Source organism: Nerophis lumbriciformis, linkage group LG01 (genome assembly GCF_033978685.3).
Source record: "Nerophis lumbriciformis linkage group LG01, RoL_Nlum_v2.1, whole genome shotgun sequence".
NCBI lineage: Eukaryota > Metazoa > Chordata > Actinopteri > Syngnathiformes > Syngnathidae > Nerophis > Nerophis lumbriciformis.
In genome coordinates, this window is record NC_084548.2 from 13,871,552 (window position 1) to 13,892,464 (window position 20,913).

At 38.4% G+C, this 20,913-nt stretch overlaps 2 protein-coding genes and 1 long non-coding RNA gene across 7 annotated transcripts in view; 1 reads left to right on the top strand and 2 right to left on the bottom strand.

Moving 5' to 3' along the window:
• The window catches only part of espn (espin), a 101,761-nt gene that overhangs the window by 5,222 nt on the left and 75,626 nt on the right, over positions 1 to 20,913 (bottom strand). For 2 of the 5 annotated variants that reach the window (XM_061975626.1, XM_061975616.1), the window contains exons 9-14: positions 17,522 to 17,741; positions 14,031 to 14,057; positions 9,191 to 9,336; positions 8,550 to 8,927; positions 2,180 to 2,259; positions 1,925 to 1,945 (exon numbers count right to left, since the gene is read on the bottom strand). In XM_061975626.1, coding sequence (XP_061831610.1) covers positions 1,925 to 1,945; positions 2,180 to 2,259; positions 8,550 to 8,927; positions 9,191 to 9,336; positions 14,031 to 14,057; positions 17,522 to 17,741 — 872 coding nt within the window. The remainder of the gene's footprint in view (positions 1 to 1,924; positions 1,946 to 2,179; positions 2,260 to 8,549; positions 8,928 to 9,190; positions 9,337 to 14,030; positions 14,058 to 17,521; positions 17,742 to 20,913) is intronic. The other 3 variants (XM_072912863.1, XM_072912868.1, XM_061975637.1) reach the window with 3 other exon arrangements.
• On the top strand, positions 1,239 to 3,335 carry LOC140678594 (uncharacterized). The gene is made up of 3 exons (XR_012050337.1): positions 1,239 to 1,463; positions 2,222 to 2,290; positions 2,927 to 3,335. It is a non-coding gene; the product is annotated as an uncharacterized lncRNA (long non-coding RNA).
• On the bottom strand, positions 3,750 to 8,001 carry LOC133616422 (espin-like protein). Its single transcript, XM_061975661.2, has one exon. It carries the CDS (start codon positions 7,087 to 7,089, stop codon positions 5,062 to 5,064), a length of 2,028 nt encoding a protein of 675 aa, XP_061831645.1. The 5' UTR covers positions 7,090 to 8,001; the 3' UTR covers positions 3,750 to 5,061.

Consider the following 20,913-nt stretch of genomic DNA (forward strand, 5'->3'; position numbering starts at 1 on the left):
CGGACATCTCTACTAAATTGGACAACCAGGTATGGTGAAGATAAGGCCCTATTAAAAATTTTTTATAAAATAAAATAAGATAAATAAATTAAAAACATTTTCTTGAATAAAAAAGAAAGTAAAACAATATAAAAACAGTTACATAAAAACGAGTAATTAATGAAAATGAGTAAAATTAACTGTTAAAGGTTAGTACTATTAGCGGACCAGCAGCACACACAATCATGTGTGCTTACGGACTGTATCCCTTGCAGACTGTATTGATATATATTGATATTTAATGTAGGAACCAGAGTATTATAACAGAAAACAACCCTTTTGTGTTAATGAGTGTGAATGAGTGTAAATGGGGGAGGGAGGTTTTTTGGGTTGGTGTACTAATTGTAAGTGTATCTTGTGTTTTTTATGTTGATTTAATAAAAAAAAACACAAAAAAGAACCGATACGATAATAAAAAAACCGATACCGATAATTTCCGATATTACATTTTAAAGCATTTAGCGGCCGATAATATCGGCAGGCCGATATTATCGGACATCTCTACTAATAAAATGTTTCCCTTACTCCCCGAAACAGCGGCTATATTTTGTGGATTTTTCTGTAACTGGACACTGTAGGAACTAAACATACACTATGTTAATTTTGCCTTTAAATTTGACTCAAGTTTTTAATTTTTCTCAAACTGATACACACACCTATACACTATTTTACCATTTTATTGATGATTTAATTTAATATTAATACTTTTTATAAAAGAAGAAGAAAGAGGGATGGACTATTAGGTGTGTACTTTAGACCAGTGGTCCCCCACCTTTTTGTAGCTGCGGACCGGTCAACGCTTGAATTTTTTTCCCACGGACCGTATCCCTGCAGACTGTATTGATCTCTATTGATATATAATGTATATATTGTGTTGTTTATGTTGATTTAATACAAATAAAATAAAATAATAATAATAATAATAAATATATATATATATATATATATATTATTTTTTTTATTTTTTATTAAATCAACATAAACAACACAATATATACATTATATATCAAAAAAAAAAAAAAAAAATATATATATATATATATATATATATATATATATATATATATATATATATATATATATTTTTTTTTTTTTTTCTTTTTTTCTTTTTTTTTTTTTCTTGTGCGGCCCGGTACCAATCAGTCCACGGACCGGGGACTACTGCTTTAGACCTACTGCACTAAGAGTTGTGTGTGATATTTTGACCTGGCAACACGATTGGTTGTGCTTATGACGTCACCACAATGGCGCGGCAGTTTCAAAGTGTCTGTGTGTGTTTTGAAAAGACCCCTGACGCCAATGTGCTCTTGTTTTTGAGAAAAGGCAGTGAATTTTCCGTCAAAAATTCTGTCAATATATGTATATTCTATGAGACGTCCTATCTATGGAACACAGAGAAACGTCTATGTCGGCCAACTTTGCAGGTAAGTGCAATACGGACTACTGTGGGTTTGGCTGTTAGCATTGTGATGCTAACATAAGTCGAGGAGGTACCGGTAATAAGTAACTTGTATGTTTCTACGGATAAGGTAGATATTCTTATCGTTCGAGTAACAACATTAGTCACCAATTTCCAACAGTACTACCTATAGCGATTGATAATGGCAGATATTCTTAATTTAGTAAGAAAACCAATGTTAGCTTCATGAAGTCTAATGCTCATTCATTTTGATAGCATTTTCTTGTGTTGAGACTGGAGTAGACTTAAACTATGTAACTTTTAGTCTGCTTCCACTGGTATCCTTTTCCATAAATATATATCATTAAGTGGACTTTTCTCATTTCCACCATAGTAGTAGTACTTTAAAAAAAAAATCACAATTATACAATAAAATAAGCACAATTGTGATTTAACAAAGTGTATCAGTAGAATTTTGGTTCTTACCTCTTTTGTTCCCTGTCACATCAGGAGGGCATAAGCAGAAGAGGGAAAGGTGTAAATATCAAATAATTTACAGGATTACATGCAGCAACAAACCTTTTTTCTATTTCACAATTAGGCCACATTACCTTGACCAGATTCCATGTTCAGATATGTTTTCACCTCATTTTGTTTTACATGTCCAAAAATGTACATGTGTTACAACAACCAACTGTTGCATGGTGATGATTCACAGAACAACACAGCTTCGTTACTCACCTCTCTTCGTTCATTTTCTTCTTCATCATGTCTCTCCTCCAGGCGGGCATCGATGCCAGACGTGCCGCCTCCTCGTCAGCCTGTCAAGGTCGGCAGAGCGACAAATACTGTGTGAGTAAACCCTCGAAAAGTGCGCCTACTTTGTATAACCCTTCATTTGAAAGATATGTCGTCGTACACAAAAACAAAGAGCAGAAACTGACTGACTTCTGTTGCCATGTCAGGGTCTGTCTAGTAACTGGCTAGAAGAATAAAAGTCAGTTCATTGTTTTAATAGTATGGGAGAGTCTTTTTAGGAATGTTCTGAACTCTTGTTTCCATGCCAGTTTTGCATTGATTTGATTAATGCTGCTGGGATGAGTTTTTGCAGCATTGATGTAGCTTAACTTCCCATAGATAATGTACTGTTCTTTATATAGCACACTAGTTGAAACTAAATCAACAGGTTGTAGGCTATAGTGCACTCCATTTTGCTGCAGATGCTTTAAGAAACAATTCATCAACAATCTATTCAACATTATATTATTCTGGTTATGAATTTTAATCTGTGAAACAGCCTTTATAGACTGCTCAAAGCAGTAGAGTGTATATGGGGACATATATACAGTACTTTAACATACAAGATACATAAAAACATACGGCAAACAGTGCACATAATATGCATTCCTCTCCTGTTTCTCTAACATAACAAGAGGTTTTCTCAGACAGCGCTGATGAGTAACTGGATTCTATTCTGTCTTTTTTTAGACTGTAATGGGAGAGGCAGGAACCAGGGCAGCCATCTTGGATTTTCTCTTTAACCGGACAAGATACATTACCCCGATGCATTTATAAGTATTTCACTTGCCTTGGCAAACACAGATCCAGGTAAGGTTATCTATGTCGTGAATTTTTTATCACTCCCCTGGGAATTAAAAAATACAGCAAAAATTACCCGATTCGTTTATTTGATATGATGTATGTGATAGTATTTTTGATTTCATGGAAACTATATTCTGATGTTTTTAACAACTAATAACACCACAACCTACATTTTTACTGGTTCAAAATAGCATCTTTTTGAACCAAAAATATAAGAACGCCACTAATTACCGTATTTTTCGGAGTTCAAGTCGCTCCGGAGTATAAGTCGCACCGGCCGAAAATGCATAATAAAGAAGGAAAAAAACATATATAAGTCGCACTGGAGTACAAGTCGCATTTTTGGGGGAAATTTATTTGATAAAACCCAACACCAAGAATAGACATTTGAAAGGCAATTTAAAATAAATAAGGAATAGTGAACAACAGGCTGAATAAGTGTACGTTATATGACTCATAAATAACCAACTGAGAACGTGCCTTGTATGTTAACGTAACATATTATGGTAAGAGTCATTCAAATAACTATAACATATAGAACATGCTATACGTTTACCAAACAATCTGTCACTCCTAATCGCTAAATCCCATGAAATCTTATACGTCTAGTCTCTTACGTGAATGAGATAAATAATATTATTTGATATTTTACGGTAATGTGTTAATAATTTCACACATAAGTCGCTCCTGAGTATAAGTCGCACCCCTGGCCAAACTATGAAAAAAACTGCGACTTATAGTCCGAAAAATACAGTAGTATCATTTGCGATTTAAAAGAACAGGTTAAAAAATAAATGTCCATATTTTTAACTAATTAATTGAATACAAAATTGTTGTTGGCGTTGAATACGATGACAGACAAGCATGGCTGTCACTCACGGCTCTGTCTGTCTATCTATCTATTGATATAAGCAATATTAATAGCATCAGTAGAGAGTTGTTAATGTTTGCTTGTTATTGTGAATAAATCCAATGTGTAATGATATTTCAATTTTAAAGTTAACCCATTGACTGCTTTCCCATTTAGGCCGTGAGTTGATGAAGAGTTGCGGTAACCTCCTTACGGTTTTTAAGCCACAGATAGCATGACAGCGGGAGGTGCTAAGAGGGTTATTTGAAGGTAATCTCAATGCTGGAAGACGTAATAAGAAAAGTGTGGGACTTGAACGTTGAGCGCCTCGCAGCAGGGTGGTGAACAATAACAGTCTATGTAACAAACTGTCTGTATTCTATTAAGTGTTTTTTAATCATTTAACATGATGCAAAACTCTGCTTTAACAAAGAACTAATACGAAGTAGTCACAAAGATGTAAACAACTTTATTTATCATAGCCCAAAACCAAAACAGTAGGGGAACACATTCAAATCTTAAAACCTAGCAAATCTACAAGCACATAAATGATTCTAAACTAGTTGTAACTCATGTTGCAATGACAAGATCCCGGTAATAGGTGAATGCTTCATATTTCAGCAATGTTGTTGCATCTTCTTTACCTGGAAGTCTTTACATGTCAAATACAAGCTCTTTTTGTACTGCATGTTTTATTCCTTACAATAAAAACAAGCAATTTAGATCTGATAAAGTCCTGCCTTCCTGTAAGTAAAATTGTATTTGCAATGCATTTTGCCATTCAGCACACAGACGCTCAACGCAAACGCTACATAGCGTGTATGGCAAATCTTTTACAACTTTTTACAAAACTTTAAACATTCAGTCATTATGATGGAGGACCTGAAGGCAAGGTTCTTTTTTCATTTACAATGTTTCTTATAAAATACATTTCTAATGGTTGAAACATGTTTTGGGACTTTGACACCATAGACATTTTATTTTTATTCTTTATATCCACTTCACAATAAGGTATAAATAGATGCTCTGTGTTTTGCAGCTGCTAAGTCACTCATGTGACATGGCCTCAAAGTGAATGCCCCATTTTACTCAACATGTAAGAAGGTAGGCAGGTTTATTTTCCTAATTATGCTAGTAATGCATGTGCAATGTACATTTATAATCAAAGCTGTTAGATGTCAAAAAGCTCAGCTTCTTTTTCCTTCCAGAAGGAAAAGCTTCGATCAATGTATCTAATGATCTCCTCATTGCTAAACTCTTTTAGTTCATAGATTACTTTGATTGAGTCTTCACTATGTCCAGGTAGAGGTTGAGCAACTGGTGTTTGAGCGAAAGTTCTAACAGTTAACTCTTTAACTGGGACTGCTCCTTTGTTTTCTTTGGTGTTGTGGGTGGGTGTGTCTGGTTGTGTTGCATCAGTATATGTGTGTATGCCCTGAATCTCATCCTGATCTAAACAAGAACCTTTGGGAACCATTTGTTCAGTCAACATCTTGTGCTCAATTTCTTTAAGATCACGCTGTGCATTGTCTAATGGGTTCAGCATGGTATTTTGATCAACATATGGATTAGTGTCCAAGGCACCATCCAAGGCCAAGGGCGTGACTAATTGTGAGGCTGGTGGGGCATGTGTTGGTGGCGGTAGGGGTACAGGATGCGCAGGTGGTGGAGGAGGTGGAGGATGACAAGGTGGAGGGGGAAGTGGCTCTTCTTTTGGATTTAATCTCACCGCAGGAGACATGGAATGCAGAGAAGCTGTCATCACACCTCCCTCATCAACAGAGTCCCCAAAGTACTTCAGCTTGATGTCCTCAAATCCATCCACCCAATCTCGCTTTCCTCTCTCAAGTTCCTCCATGACCTCCTTGTGGAACAGCTTTATGACCTCCCACGGATGCCTACCGAGACGATCAAACATCTCGTAGCACAAGAGGTGGCGGAATTTGCGCTCACTGCGAGACATGTTCATTTCCAGCAGCTGGAAATATCCGAGCATGAAAAGGTCAAGGGTCAGGCTTTCATAGCTCACAGGTGAACCATTGATGTGAGGCAGGAAATGTTCTGGCCAGTAGATCATCTGGGCTCGACTCAGCCTGCGAATCTGGCGACTGGGCACCTGGCTCATGATGGTTCTCCAGTGGCCGATCAGTTTTCCAACTACCTGCTTGGACTTCATGAAAAGGAAGAGCTTGTCGTCATCACTCTTCCTCTCTCCAATGTTGTTTGTGTTATTCTGAGTCAAGTTCTCCCAGCCCACCTCTGGATTATTTCCCCTTCTGCCAGTTTGACAGAATTCAGAGATGGTGTACTTGCGCCAGTGTTCGAGGAACAGGAAAACAATCCTCTCTTTCCTTGTTTCAATGCATTCCTGAACATAGCTGAGATCTGTCTGCACTTCCAAACTTCTTGTTAGATGGTCATTATTTAAAATAGGGTCTGTTGAAAGAACCTGGTTAAACTCTTTAATGTTGGTTGAAACCATGATCTCGGTGGATGCATAGGTTTGAGGCACATGAGAGGCCACAATAACTGGCTCTTCAACAAGCTTTAACTCCTCCACTGAAGATAAAACACCATTGATGTGGGAGTGAGGGGCACTAACAGAGGAGAATGCAACATCTTTCTGGTAAACTGTCTTTGGAAGATTACTAGTCTTACTTACAACTGGGAGTGAGCTCTGGCGTTTATACACCCTAGTCTCTTTATTTACAGACTGTAACTGACTATTAATTTCGTAATTGGCCTTAAGGTTCTTCACAGAAACACCAAACTGCTTTATTTCCTTCTCCACTTCTTCCTTTGTGGAGAAGGACTGAGAACGTCCGATAAATACTGTGCCAATGGATCCAGCTGTATCTGACTGACTAGCTGCTGAATCATTTTCCCCTTTTAGAGAATATGCAGGATTTATAAGATCCAGAATGTCAATCTCTTTACCCCCTAGGGTGGCGAGAAGAATAGCCATACTTTTCAGCAAAGTAGAAATCTTGCTGCACCAGGCTGGAAGATCTTCAGCTTGGCCATGCACCTGTTTTGGATTTACTGAGAAATGTCCTTGAGTGAGAGCTGCGGAAACGGGTAAAAGCTGATGAAGCTCCTGCTCAAGTTCTTCCAGTTCTTTCTCGACTTCCGACACTTTGTGCATCACTTGCAGGTTCTCGATTTGCTTTTCAATACGGTTGAGATCACTCTCGGTCATCAGTTCACCAAATGGGCCCAAAATAGCATTGTAGATGTGGGAGTAGTGCCATTCCTGAGGCTGGTAGTGCCCACTCGCCGCAAACTAAATCAGAGGTCAAAGGAGACCAAGAGACAAGAAAATGGGAGGGAGGGGATGGATTCCTTCAGAATGGAGTTCCTTGTTTCAACACACGCTTCATTGCACAGCCTTCTGGACACACAGGATTTACATGGATTTAGTGGTGCAATGGCACTGCCTCATTCCCAGCATCAAACTCTTAAGTGAGTACAATAAGTGTTGACACTTTTTCTGTCCTATTCTTCATGCCGAATGACTACACGGCTTTTGTATAAAGAGGTATATAGTAGGTTATGGATGTGTTAATTGTATGTACATTTACATATGCCACCAGTATATTTATGTCAAATAGATTCCTCTATTAGTTGTGTTCCTGTTATTAATTGCTAGAGTAGGAATATACGTATTTTATCTTTGATTATGCATTCATCAGTTGTAGGGCGCTTTGAAGCCCATAATCAGTGCAATGGATTGCACCAACTTTGTCACCCAACAGTGATATTCAAAAACAATGGCTTTGTGGTTGGTTGCGAGCTGACCTGTTATTCTCAGATGTAGTAAGGTATTGTTCACCACATTACTTTTGTACAAATAAAGATATGGATTAAACTCTATTAGCTTTCTTTTTTTTTTATCCGCACTCCTTATATGATTCAAAAGCACCTTGTTAGTATTTTTTTCGTTTTGTTAAATGCTGATGTTTGACATGTAGTGTGAATAGGCTTGACATCACACCACTAAATCTGCATGTATTAACTTGAAACCACAAGACTCCATCATCAAACACCATGTCAATAGTGCGAATCAAATTTCCAAGTGTTCTCTTTGCTGGGATGGACAATGGAGCCAAGTCTTCACATCACTCCAAAGACTCTGTTAGTAAATACTGTTTGAAAAACATGCAGCAATCCCCAAGAAATACTGAACACATGCACATTGGAGCTAGTAATGCAAAGGACCATTCCATGCACTAAACTAACACACTTAGAGTATCGCTACAGTAGTTGTCAGCATTACTGAACAACATCAAATTGTTAAGGAGTATTAGGTTCTTAATCAACCAGAGTTGTGATGTCAATAAGCAATGACTGATCAAGATAGATAATTTATTCTAAAAAGAATGTAATCCCTTTAATAAATAGTGCTTGAGTTTTCCTGGGTGATTAAACTTTAAACACTCATCTGAAGGAAGAGAAAGGGAGAAATGTCCAAGATAAACGCATGCATCAACACAACAATCTATGTAAAAAAAAAAAAAAATCCACTTCCAGATCCATTTGTATCCCATTTGTGTGGTGTGATTATTGTTCATCAAAACAACCAAATTTAACATTCTTACTTTGTATTCTTCACAACACACAACTGAGATAGGTGAAATGTGACAAGACTTCTGTGCCTACCTTGCGTTTGTGCTCGTCCTCCTCTTGCATCTTGACCTGAAGCTTTCGTACCATCACCTGCCTCTTCCATTCAGGGATAGCTTTTCCTTGCTCATCATGAGTGGGCACCAGAACCTCAACATCTGCAAGGCTTGACTTTCGGCCTGATTGTGCTCCTCCTGTGCCCATAACACCGCCTCCATTGATTACAGAATTTAAGGGAAGTTGCTCGAAACTGGCCGAAGCTGACAAGGTCCTTGATGTTCCAGAGCCAGGTGGACTAGGTGCAGGACTTGGTGTTGTAGGTGGGGAGAAGACCGATGCATTAGACACAGGAGAAGATGACGTCTTGGGTGGCGGGCTAGAAGCACGTGTTTGTGGTGGAGATATAGTGTTTTCCTGGAAAAATAAAGAAAGACATAGAGGTCAACTAGTAAAATTTGATGCAACTACATATTGGATTGTTGGACAATTATTATAAGTATATCATTAGCCTTCTTAAAGATTCCCAGAATTTTTGGCTTCCCATGCTAACATTCTCATAACAAAATCTTGCAAAAATGGTCAAATAACCATTCGCCTGAACTGAAACTTGGTAAGTTTAGAATTTCAAGGCATCAAATCTAATTCACCCAAATAATCACACTTTTCTGCAGACGCACATTGTTGCCTGTTGGTCCACTGTTGGAAAAGACAGTGGTATAGCCTTTACTATGAGGTGTGGGCTTGAGGCTCTTTCCCGCTTTGATTTCTGCCAGTAGCTCAGAATTGTCACCAGTGGGGGACATCATGTTGAATGATTTTGTACCTGGAAATAAAATAAGGCAGAAAAGTAAAACCAGTTAGTTATGAAGATACAGTAGATTAAAGTGTCAGGATAATAAAAAAAGAGTGTGTGACAGAAATACTCAGGGTTGGGTAGCATTTGAATGGTAAATATGACATCCAATCAGGCTAGTATCAATGCTGGCATGGTTCATGTTGTGCTGTGACTCCAGGCTGTTCACTTGGTTTAAAGACACAGCTATGCGTTGCGATTAACCGTTGTAGCGCTTCGTTTTGCTTGGACCACGTTTGAAAAAGTTATTATCGACCCCTAAAAAGACATCTGTAGCGTGGTTCACTTCATTCAACCCAGAATAGGTCCATACTTTTTATGTTAGGTGCCACGTGATGCTAATATGGAGTTGCTGAGCTTTCAGTTCTTGGAAAAAAGCATTGCAAGAAAAAAATGTAAGTATTTAGCTTCCTGCAGGCCCTAATCTGCTTACGTGAACAATGCATCAACTTTTTCGAAAGACTTCAGCTGCAACCTCTAATGGTAAATCCATCACAAAGGAACCTATTTACTTTTTAAGAGGACATGAATTGACATACATTTGAAATGACAAATTATGTACATGTTGTAGGAATGGGACATTTTTCCGAATGTTTAATAAGCATTATGAAACGAGTACACCCTTGATACCCGATTCCATTTTCAATAGACTGAATGGCAATAAAATACAATGCGGTTACTATGGAAGTTTTATCTTTCCTTTAAGGCCGGAAATACATCAACAATCATACAATATGTACTGTATGTCATTATGATATTTCTTGTTTAAACACACCTCACCTTATTAAAGAATAACTTCCAATAAATTGAATATCCTCAGTCGTCAGTCATCTCTTATTAGAGGGGATTAAAGAAAAATAGTCCTTGTGAAAATATTCCCTGTTGAGATGACCACAATGGTCAAGCTGGCTACAAAAAGCCCTACCACCCAGCCAGCCCTCCTCGCTTTCCCTCCCTCGCCCTCGCTCTGTCGCACTTTCTCTCGGGGAGGAGAAAGCAGCTTCCTGTTAAAGCCCCATCATCACAGTCGGGGGAAAATCTAAAGGAATCACCAGTAACTGAAAGTGACAGCGAGCCATTGGCAAGCCGGCGAGGAATTATCAGACAAACACAAACACTCGCACGCACAAACTTGCAGCTTGTTAGTGCAGCTCTTCGCGGCCAACTTGATACACAATTAATTCATTGGTCATTGGTACAACTCGCCTAATTTCCTTACCCAATGTTTGACCCTGTGTTTGTCATTCAAAGCATGTTTCTGTTAATGATCAGTAAGAAGTCTGTTATACGTATGTGTATTGTCATTTGAATAAACAACATCATACAAAAACTATTACACAAATTTTTTAATAAAGTATTTAGAAGGTGTTCAGCGCAGGTCAATGCAAGGACCCATAACATTTGGAATTCATTTTTTTACTTTATGTACAACAATGTTTTCCATTACAAGTGAAAAAGGTTCTATTGGGTTTTGTTCAAAAAGTCTTGAATTGCTTTTTGCAATACAGTGATACCTTATTTTTGTACGCCCCATTTTCTGTATAGTTAGTTTTCGACGAAAATTTTCAACAAAAGTTTGTCCCAGCTTTTGTACACCGTTGAGTACGTAACATACCAGTCTGTTTGTCAGTGTATCATTCCACGCAATCGAGTGCCTAAACAAAGAATCCCATTCATTCTTGACTTAGTGTGATTTTTTTTTTTTATTGAGTACAATTGCAGAACAACTCACCATAGGAGAATAATTGAATTCATTGGATCTGAACTCTTTTTTTGTTTTGTTTTGTTTTTTTTAGAAAAAATGTACTCAGTGTTTTACGATTTGTTTTTTGTTGGACATTATGAAACGGATCACTAACAAAAACTACTTTAAGTTGGATAATTATCCGAAACAAAAATTGACTGGAAACTTTTTAATAGCAAGTAAATAGAATATTCTTCAATTGCCCAGTCAGTGGCCTGATCTCAAGCCAATATAGCATACTTTGGACCTATTATGCAAAACCGATGTTTTTTTATCTAATGGTACCTGTTTTTGTGTATTTGGCATATGCATAAGTCCCGAAAACTTGAAATCAAACCATGGAAGCATGTTGAAGATATTTATAAAATAATCTTGCCTTCCTTTATACTTCCTTCAAACGAACCAGCAAATTTGGTAAAGTTTTACCTGAAAAGAGAAGTCCAATATTGTGAGAGTAAATTAGACTGTTAAAGTGACACAACGAAATTATTAAACATGAATAAATGGAAGAATAAAATATTTTCTTTGTATTACTAATAACCAGTGTTGGGTTAGTTACTGAAAACCAGTAACTAGTTACAGTTACTAGTTACCTTATTTCAAAAGTAAATAAATTACTAACTCACTATTTAGTTACCGGTACTTCTTTTTTTCCCCTTTTTTTAAGGCTCCCATTAATGCCCTTTTAGCCTTCATTTCAGTACTGTTATTGCACTGGAGAATAATACAATGTGTTGATCAACTTGACATGCATTTGCATCACTGAACTCAAAAAGCAATGTGCTCTACATACAACACACAAAGACAAAGATATGTTTCAAAGGGCCAATTTATTTCAGGCCAGAACAAATTGACAAAACTATTTTAAATAGCTGCAACATAATGGCACTTTAACTTTAACTTTAAGTAGATAGGATTTTTGATCCAAGACACAACTTACATTTAACTAAAATGCTATTTTTTTTGTGCTCGACAAAAGAAAAGTATTGAGAATGTCTCCATGTTAAAAAACTCGACTTCTGGCTTTGCCATGATGTCTTGTTAGTTGTTATGAGAGTAGCGTATGTGTGTGTGTGTGTGGCCCTTTAAGATATGACAGCATGTGAGGTGAGTGACGTCAGTGAGTGAGTGGGCGAGAGAGGTGAGCGAGCGGCGACAGTGAGTGCGTGCAGGTGCTCTAGCTTGGTGGATGGCTGCGTCCAATAAAGTCACAAAGTTGCAACAAACCGCCGGTCTCGTCATTCACCCTCAGCTGTAAAGACCCACTGCCGGGTAAAGTGAAGGTTGTTATCACCGAAGACGTACATAGGCCCTGGAGGAACGTCTCCCCTGCGCTCCTCAACTGCGGTATGGGAGTCCCCCCCGCCCCCACCCACACAAAGCACGCCTTTTCTTTTCCACCGCAGCACTGCAATAAAACACACTCAGATCTTCTGTTTCTAGCCGATACTACATGAAAAATAACGTAAAATAACGCAGTAACGCATCATGTAGTAACGGTAACTGAGTTACTGAATATAAAAAATAACGCGTTAGATTACTAGTTACCGCCGAAACTAACGGCGTTACAGTAACGCGTTACAAAGTAACGCGTTAGTCCCAACACTGCTAATAACATCTGTGTCTCCAATTAGCTCCGCACTTCTTCATCTTCTTCACTATCCTGCTACTAAATTAGAAGTGAGGAACATGGAAGCATGTGCTTTGTTGCAACATCATTTTAGTCTACAACCTGGTTTGTTGTCCTTATCCCCAATGGTTCAATCAATGTAGTCCCAGCTAAAGCTTCCAGAAGCATTGATGGAGTTTTAGTTAACAGTGACTTGATCTCTTTATGACATGGCGAACTGCGAACACTCTAGGACAAATCCCGTCATTGGTGTCCCATACACTAACTTTGTAAGCCTAAAATGTTTTATGGCCTTCCTGCAATTAGGAAAATAAAAATGTTTAATATATATGGTGGCCAAAGCTGAAATGACATAGATTGTATAAGGGTGTTTATTTTAGGAACATATTAATTAACAGCCTTTTTGTTGTTTTTATGGCTTTGTTGTCTTTCAGGCCACTTGTCAGCAATTAGACTGCCACCATTCATTTTCTAGATACATGTAAGGTGCCGTTCACACCCACCAGAAACACTGTTGTCTTTTTGTATTTTTGATGTTTCCTCTTTCGGAAAACCAGTGTCCTTATTTATTTTCTCAAAGAGTTACACATTTCCGAAAACATAGCCCTGTTAATGGAATTTTTTCGACTATTACTTTTACTATTATTACTACTACTATATTACTTTAAGAAATGTTTAAACTAATATATACAACATCTACTAATGGAGTATATTTAAAGTGATAGGAAAATGGCATATAACATAAGTATTATGATTTTATTTTAGAGAATACCAATTATGCTCTTTTGTTGTTATAGCATTATTATTAAAACAATCCCTTGTTTATTGCTGGTAATTGGTTCCAGACATCCATATATTATTCCTACAAAGTAGGAATAATTAATTATGAATTTTATATTTTTCAAAACCGGTTTACTATCTTCAAAATACAGTTTTCAACATTATGAGAGCCCTCTAGACATGAAACATACCCTTTAATCACGTTAACACTCTTTCAATCCAATTTCGTAAGGCAGTCTGAGGCTGAACCAATGAGTGGTCACGATACCGAAGGGTGTGCTCTGATTGGTTTCGTCTCCTAGTGACCAATACTATTGTAGTATTCATATTTTTAGTTAATTTAGACATTTCTTATGCTTGCAAAGTTTAATATAGCGTAAAAATGTTGTAGAATGTACTTTTAAAAAATGACGTGCTGAAGCCAGAATATTTGAAGCGCGATTTGACGAGAGACGACTGCATACCAATGGATAATAGCAATGTAGATTTAATTTTAGTCTCTACACTTACTCTTCTTCTGCCGTGGTGCACCCCCGCCTTATCACAGCAGCAGCAATGAGGACAGACCACGGTAGGCAAAGAAAGGAAAATGGCAGAAAAATAAGCAAACAAACATAAGCAGACAGAGAAAGATGAAAACAGCCAAGACCAATCACATAAAATAAGACTTTTACTTTAGCTGATTAGTATGTGGGCCGATGTTGAAGGGAAATAGTAGTTAAGCTGATTTATCATGTTTGTATTGCAGTGATTGTACCTTCTGCATTTTATAGCATGTACTTGATGTCACTTTTAGGTTACCGGTATTATATATTAGCATGACTTTGTCAAGCTGCTGTTGACATTTAGGGCTACAGTGGTACCTCAATTTTCATACAACTCGGTTTTAGAATGATTTGGTTTTAGGGGAAATTTTTACCAAAAAATGTCTTGGTTTTTTTTACACTGTCTTGGTTTTAAGAGGCTTAAACTTGTGTTGGCAAACGATTATTAAAAAAAAAAAAATCAGATTAATCACTTTTGAATTTCGATTATTACTCGCTTTCATAAATTCAATTAACTTTAGAGAAGACCCTGATATTTGGACACAAAGCAAATGTCACGCGCACATTTTTTTAGATGTTTTACTTGAATGCACGTCATCTATCAGCTCAAAGCTTTTGCAACAGTTTTGTCTAAAGTGCCGTCGGGGTGTATTTTGAAGTAAAATCTACCATCAGTGGTATTCTCCTCACTCATCTTTGGCATATGCAGTGATTTGATCCCTTACCGTTTAACACACACCGCCTATAGGTACGGTTAAGGTAAAGGAGCATGAGCAGTCCAAATAAATTCTGTGATTAATTTGTTTATTTGCTTGATTAATGTGATATTTTTGTGATTAATCGCATGAGTTATTGCATTAAATTTGACAACCTTAGGTTAAACACACAGTGACTCGGTCTCTGAACTTTGAGTATGGCTGCAAAATAATCCAGCATAGTGCCAAAAAAAGTTGAAACAGTACATTAAAGTCAACAGGAACCTTAGAGTCCATGTTTCCAGAATACCTCTGAACGCACCACACTGCTACTGTGAGTTTAGCCAAACAACCAATGGTAATATGGCGCTTATGTACTGTATGTACGCCAGGCTGCAGCGTTGACGACAGTGACATGGTGTGCCGTAAAACTATGATAACATCTCAGGACTTGAATAAATAAAGTGAAAAACACTATTGAATAAAAAAAAAAAAAGTTTTTAACTGAGTACGGATGTGGTGTTCGTGGGTCTCTCCCCTGTCATCGTTCATCGATGTCGAGTGTCGTCGATAAAAGTACAAGTGAAATTGAATGTAATGTACGTTTTATTTGTCATTTATGTGTTTCTCAGTGGGGGTTATTTTGCAAGTAAAACTGCAATTATTTTTTGTAAAAAGTATTTTTGTGAGTCTGAACCTGTTTAATTGGACTTACATTAATTCCAATGGCAAACATTGTTTCAGTTTTTAAACGTTTCGGTTTTCAACAGACACTTTAGAAAGACGTAATAATACTCAATTAAATCCAAATGACCCCATCTTGTTTTCCAATAAATGTCCTGACATTTTTGATTAATTAAATACAGCAATATTGTAATTTGACCTTATTAGTCTTTATTGTTCTAAGTTTTACCCCAAATACTTCCAACTAGTGTCATACACTGTCAGTCAGCAGCATCTAACACACTAAGGCACTTATAGAAATGAACACCAAACCAGTTCAGTGTAATACACTGCTCAAAAAAATTAAAGGAACACTTTGAAAACACATCAGATTTCAATGGTGAAAAAAAAAATGTCGGATATCTATACTGATATGGACGATTTAATGTCTCAGGAACAAAACGATGCCACATCTTTTGATGGAAATAAAAGTTTTCAGCCTACAGAGGGCTCAGTTTATAGACACCCCAAAAATCAAAGTGAAAATATTATGTGGCAGGCTTGTCCATTTTGCCTAAATTCCATTTCTGCAACTCAATATTATTTTCAATATCTTGTGTGGCCCTCACGTGCTTGTATGCATGCTTGACAACGTCGCGGCATGCTCCTAATGAGACGACGGATGGTGTCTTGTGGGATGTCCTCCCAGATCTGTCTAAGGGCATCATTGAGCTCCTGTAAAGTCTGAGGAGCAACCTGGCGGCGTCTGATGGAGCGAAACATTATGTCCCAGAGGTGTTCTATCGGGTTTAGATCAGGTGATCGTGAGGGCCATTCAATTGTGTCAATTCCTTCATCCTCCAGATACTGTCTGCATACTCTTGCCACATGAGGCCGGGCATTGTCGTGGACCAGGAGGAACCCAAGACCTACTGCACCAGCGTAGGGTCTGACCATGGGTGCAAGGATTTCATCCCGATACCTAATGGCAGTCAGACTGCCGTTCTCTAGCCTGTAGAGGTCTGTTTGTCCCTCCAAGGAAATGCCTCCCCAGACCATCACTGACCCACCACCGAACGGGTCATGCTGAATGATGTTGCAGGCAGCATAGCGCTCTCCTTGGCTTCTCCAGACCCTTTCACGTCTATCACAGGTGCTCAGGGTAAACCTGCTCTCATCTGTGAAAAGCACAGGGCGCCAGTGGCGGACTTGCCAATTCTGGTGTTCTATGGCAAATGCCAATCGAGCTCCACGGTTCTGAGCAGTGAGCACAGGGCACACTACAGAACGTCGTGCCCTGAGGCCACCCTCGTGAAGTCTGTTTCTGACTGTTTGGGCAGAGACATTCACACCAGTAGCCTGCTGGAGGTCATTCTGTAGGGCTCGGGCAGTGCTCAACCTGTTCCTCCTTGCACAAAGCAGAAGATATCAGTCCTGCTGATGGGATGAGGACCGTCTACGGCCCTGCCCAGCTCTCCTAGAGTAACTGCCTGTCTCCTGGAATCTCCTCCATGCTCTGGAGATTGTACTGAGAGACACATCAAAACTTGGAGGAGTAGGACAATCTGCGCAACTTCAGGAGGGTTAAGAAATCGCCTCATGCTCCCAGTCGTGATAATGACTCGAGCTAAAGCCAACACTTGTGGAAAAACAGTTAAAAAAGATCAAGAGGGAGGAACGTGAAATGGCCTCCACCTGCAAAACCAGTCCTGTTTTGGGGGCCATCTCGTTGTTGCCCCTCTAGTGCACCTGTTGTTAATTCCTTCAACACCAATGCAGCTGAAACTGATTAACAACCCCCTCTGCCACGTACCTGACCAAAACTTTATCAGAAAAGTGCAATTGAATTCATGCCATACCCTGATAAAAAAACTGTTCCTTTAATTTTTTGCAGCAGTAGTAAACCTGCATCATGAATTTGAGATCCATTATTGAGGATGGTAAACTCTGAGAGTCATCAATTTATCATTATAACAAAATACAAACTGCAACTGTGGAATTAAGAAAGAATGTGGATGCAAAGAAACAAGAAAATAAATTCAGAGCCAAGTGCAATCTTTTTTTTGGGGGTAGTAGCAATGGGTCGGGGCAAACTCACTTCCTGATGAGGAAGATGCGCGGCGCTGTTTGTTGTTCGCCGAGTCATTGTGGTTTTTCTGTGTGTCTGGCGGCAACGGAGGAGGCGGCGGAGGCGTTGGCGTCGGATTGCTTGGGGGAGGTGGCGGTGGTGGAGGAGGAGCTGGGATTGTTTCCTCTGTGGTACCATTTTCAGGTGTGGGATTGGAGCCATCAGCAGGCTCCTCCAACAGCACAGTGCCCTGGGCAGAAAGACAGGGAAGAGGCAGAATTTTGTATCCGTATTTTTTAACAATATTTATTCATATTAATCACTGTTTTCCAGTATCAATTTCCATTTCTGTCCAATATTTAGGGGCTTCTTTATTAGGGACCGCAATGTCCCTTTGGGACAGAGGACCCTATTGTAATTGTAAGGTTTTATTATTATTATTCCGCCGCCTCTTTGAGCTGTAATTTGACCCCCTTAACATGCTTCAAAACTCACCAAATTTGACACACACTTCAGGACTGGCGAAAATTGCGATCTAATCAAAAAACCTAGCCCCAAAACTCAAAATTGCGCTCTAGCGCCCCCTAGGAAGAAAACACAGACAAAACTGCCTCTAACTCCCAGTAGGAATGTCGTAGAGACATGAAACTCACTTAGACCTACATTTCATACACTAACATCTTTCAGCAAAAATCAACAGGAAGTTTGCAATTCCCCCTTCAAAACAAAAGTTTAGTAAAAACAGTCACTTTTGCCTCTTTGAGCTGTAATTTGACCCCCTTAACATGCTTCAAAATTCACCAAACTATACACACATCAGGACGGGCAAAAATTGCGCTCTCATAAAAAACCTCAACCCCAAAACTCAAAATTGCCCTCTAGCGCCCCCTAGGAAGAAAACACAGACACAACTGCTCATAGGAAGAAAACTCAGACAAAACTGCCTGCAACGTCCAGTAGGAATGTCTTAGAGACATGAAACAAAAACCGCTATGTAGGTCTCACTTAGACCTACATTTCATATATTGACAACCCCCAGCAAAAATCAACAGAAAGTTTGCAATTCCCCCTTCAAAACAAAAGTTTTGTAAAAACCGGTCACCTTTTTTCAAACATTATCCCCCCTGAGCGCGTTTGTCGTGTCGGCTTCAAACTAGCACAGGAGAGAGATTGAACCCTTCTGATTAAAAGTTGACGAAAGAGTTTTATTTACTGCTGCGGTTTGGATTTTATGTGCCGTCAAAGTCGGTCCCATTCATCGCTGCTTGCAGCTTTAATTTAAGATGTTTTTACTGGCTTGTTTTTTCTGATTTAAGTACACTTGCATCCTGTCAAAGTCTGTCAAAAAAAGCTGTTTTTAAAAACTATTTTCACAGACCAACAAGAATGACTGAAGACATTGTCATTTGCATACGATGCTTATATGACACACACACACACACACCAACTGCTTGTCCTCTGGGTACTACATATTCCATTAAATCGATTAATTTGATTAGAAAAAAGCTTTAATTAATATAATGTTGCTTCAATCAATTTTTTAATGAAAGTAACTAATACAAATTTATCAAACCCGGATAGCATGCAGGGTTTGGTATAGGGCGGTATAGCTCGGTTGGTAGAGTGGACTTGCCAGCAACTTGAGGGTTCCAGGTTTGATCCCCGCTTCCGCCATCCTAGTCACTGCCGTTGTGTCCTTGGGCAAGACACTTTACCCACCTGCTCCTAGTGCCACTCTCACTGGTTTAAATGTAACTTAGATATTGGGTTTCACTATGTAAAAGTGCTTTGAGTCACTAGAGAAAAGCGCTATATAAATATAATTCACTTCACTTCAGGGCCTGGAACTTTAAGGGGAACTGCACTTTTTTTTTATAGGAATTTTGCCTATCGTTCACAATCATTATGAGACAAAAACTCACTTTTTTTTTAGGATTTTAAAGATAATAAAAAAACCGCTTGCAAGATGTAGCTAATGAGAGTCACTGTTGTCGCCTTCAAAGCCCTCAAAAAAACCTTCAAAACCCTCCAATGTTTTATATACACGCTGCAAATCTATATATAATGTAGTAACAGACACGGTCATAACAATATGTAATATTTACAATCCATCCATTTTCTACCGCTTGCCCCGTTTTACTATATTTACCATATTTTGATCATTTTATGCACAGCCGGAACTAATTATTTGGCGCATTTATTTCCGTTTCTATAGCAGCGCACTTCTGCCTTCCTGCAAAAAACGTGTTCCTCCTCCTGGAATCAAACCCAAACCACTCCACAGTCCACGTCTTGACACTTTACAGATACTGTAATATGATAGTTCATGTTTTTCAGGTGTTCTATCGCAATGTTGTGCATTGTAAACTCAAACACGTTTTGTGCTGAAGTAGAAGCTAGCTTATCGCTTTCCGTAGTTAGCTTTTACCGCTACTACCCTAGCACACCGATGTGTTAGTACGCCAGAAAAAGGGTTTGTCAGTTTGCTCTTACAATAGCAATGTTGCTACAGCTTAGTTATTATACAGGTTACAGAGCGTAAATTAACTATTGTTGACGGTTTTTGAATGCATTTTTTAAGTAATTTACAGGTAGAATGGATTGCTCCTATTAGCTGCATTGCTAGCCACCAAGAACGAGCCGATTTTTATATGTTAGAATGCGGAAAAAACAAAAACAAACTTTTGTCTTCATGTCTCATAAGGATTGTGAACGACAGGCAAAATTCCCAAAAAAAGGGCAGTTCCCCTTTAAATACACAGACATAGTTTCCGCATGGCTGCTAATAATAATTAAATAGGCTTTGCTTCTTCCTACTCCTTTTCGAACATGATGTAAAGTGAAATGATGTGTGATGTATTATGCTGTAAGTGTGTTCATGTTCGAAATAAACTAAAGAAAGAAAGAAAGAAATAGCACACACGAGAGCGTTGGTGTGTGGGTGCTGTGATCTGTGTGGCAGCAAACAGAAAATAGTTGTAATTTTCTAAATGTATTGTGTGAAAGCACAAATGTTGAAAGTGCAATTTCAATGTTGATGACGTGAATTTATTGGAAAAAGCTTATAGCAAACAGAACAGTTTATTTTCTCTAAAATACACATTGAGGCTATGAATTCTCTGCATTTGACCCATCACCCTTGATCACCTCCCAGGGGGTGATCAAGGGTGATGGGTCAAATGCAGAGAATAATTTCGCCACACCTGGTGTGTGTGTGTGTGACAATCATTGGCACTTTAACTTTAACTTAAGTGTGTTTTATCCAAATACTTGATTACTCAAACAACATAATCAATAGATTGCTCGATTACTAAACTAATCGATAGCTGTACTTTATGAATTGGGTAAAATAAGTTACGACAGTAATGTTTCCTCGCTTAGTATCTTGTAAGCTAAACAGCTTTGTGCTCTGAAATTCAAGA